General features: G+C 34.8%; 1 protein-coding gene across 1 annotated transcript; it reads right to left on the bottom strand.

Annotated features, from left to right (window-relative positions):
- Positions 1 to 470: 470 nt before the first annotated feature.
- Positions 471 to 1,081, bottom strand: LOC148299008 (large ribosomal subunit protein uL13-like). The gene is given in 2 exon segments (XM_088276457.1): positions 471 to 998; positions 1,001 to 1,081. Coding segments are annotated over 2 exon segments (501 nt in total). The 3' UTR covers positions 471 to 578.
- Positions 1,082 to 1,357: the final 276 nt, after the last annotated feature.

Here is a 1,357-nt window from a genome sequence, read left to right as displayed (position 1 = left end):
AAAAGTCGAAGTATTTATCCTCTTATTTAAAGAACAACTTGATGATTACCAAATTAAAGTATGCCGAAGATGAAAACCATTGGAGTCAGAGATAATCTGAACTAAAAAAATAAGTCAAGACCACATAAAATAAGTCGAAAAAATAGAAGCAAGAGCTCATCGAAAGGATTGATAGGATGAAAAAGAACATCACGAAGGACAAAAAAACTGACTATTACCAATCTTCTCTCAAATGACAGCATTGAGCATCGATTCTTAGGATGATATTAAATTGTAATATGAAATGTACATCACTTTCAGATATATCATGCTTCATTGCCCATATTTTAAAATATCTTGATTGAGCAACAGTAATATACTGTTTTTTCGTTTCATAGTTCATGAATTCTTTGGATTTAATAACTCTTTGGCAAAGAAATCCAATAAATAATGAATAAGAAAGTTTAAATATTTCGATTGATGAATCAATATCCGTATTCGGCGAGTTGAGATCTGACTTTATTTATTTCAGTTTGATTGAGAGCCTTTCTAGTTTTGCCAGCCTTCTCGATTCTTCTTTTGTGCCAAGTTGATGCTCTTTATTTTCTCTTATTCTCGAGAGTTTCTACTAAAGCCTGCTTTCCCCATCCGACTTGGCCTGAAAGATCTCCAAGGTTACAGAACTTACGGAAGCTGGAAAGCTTTACACATCTTAACGCATCTGGGATCACTTGCCTTTTCTTTGTATCGTATGGAGCAGGAACTCCCTCAAATATTTTTAATTTTCCCATAGCAGCAGCTCCTCGGGCGATTTTGTGAGGAATCATTCCTCTAACAGTCCTCCAGAAAATACGGGAGGGAGCTCTGTAGTGGACGAATGCTCGCCTTGGATTAGTGAGTAGTCTCTTTCTGAGAAACTCCGAAAATTTAACTTTGTTTCGGAAGAGAGATCCGGTGATGTTGAGCCCTTCGCATCGAACGACAACAATTCTTTGGCCTGAATAAATAGATAAAAACCATTCAATAGTTGTTTGGCAACATAGGAAGCAAGCCTACCGAGTAAGTGACCCCGCCCATCGATTACGATTTCCTTTTTAAACATGGTTGCGATTAAATGATTAAAATAATATTATAATGCAATATATTACTTGAATTATTTAGGTCTAATAATAACTGTTGCTGCCTGTTAAAAATCTCCAATATTTATTTAATTAGACTTCATAATAATTATTGCAACCTGGTCAAGCTCTTCAGCAAAGTCTGAATAGCTTATGATCTGACTGGATGATTTAATAACTAAACTACTGGATTAAATAAACGCATGCCATAAAGGATTTGTTCTAATTTATGTTCTCATTATTGAAGTTATCATCGTCAT

This window comes from Brachycentrus maculatus, unplaced genomic scaffold (genome assembly GCF_059751285.1).
Source record: "Brachycentrus maculatus isolate JH-2025_06_01 unplaced genomic scaffold, ASM5975128v1 h1tg001428l, whole genome shotgun sequence".
Lineage (NCBI taxonomy): Eukaryota > Metazoa > Arthropoda > Insecta > Trichoptera > Brachycentridae > Brachycentrus > Brachycentrus maculatus.
This window is presented reverse-complemented; position numbering and strand designations above follow the sequence as displayed.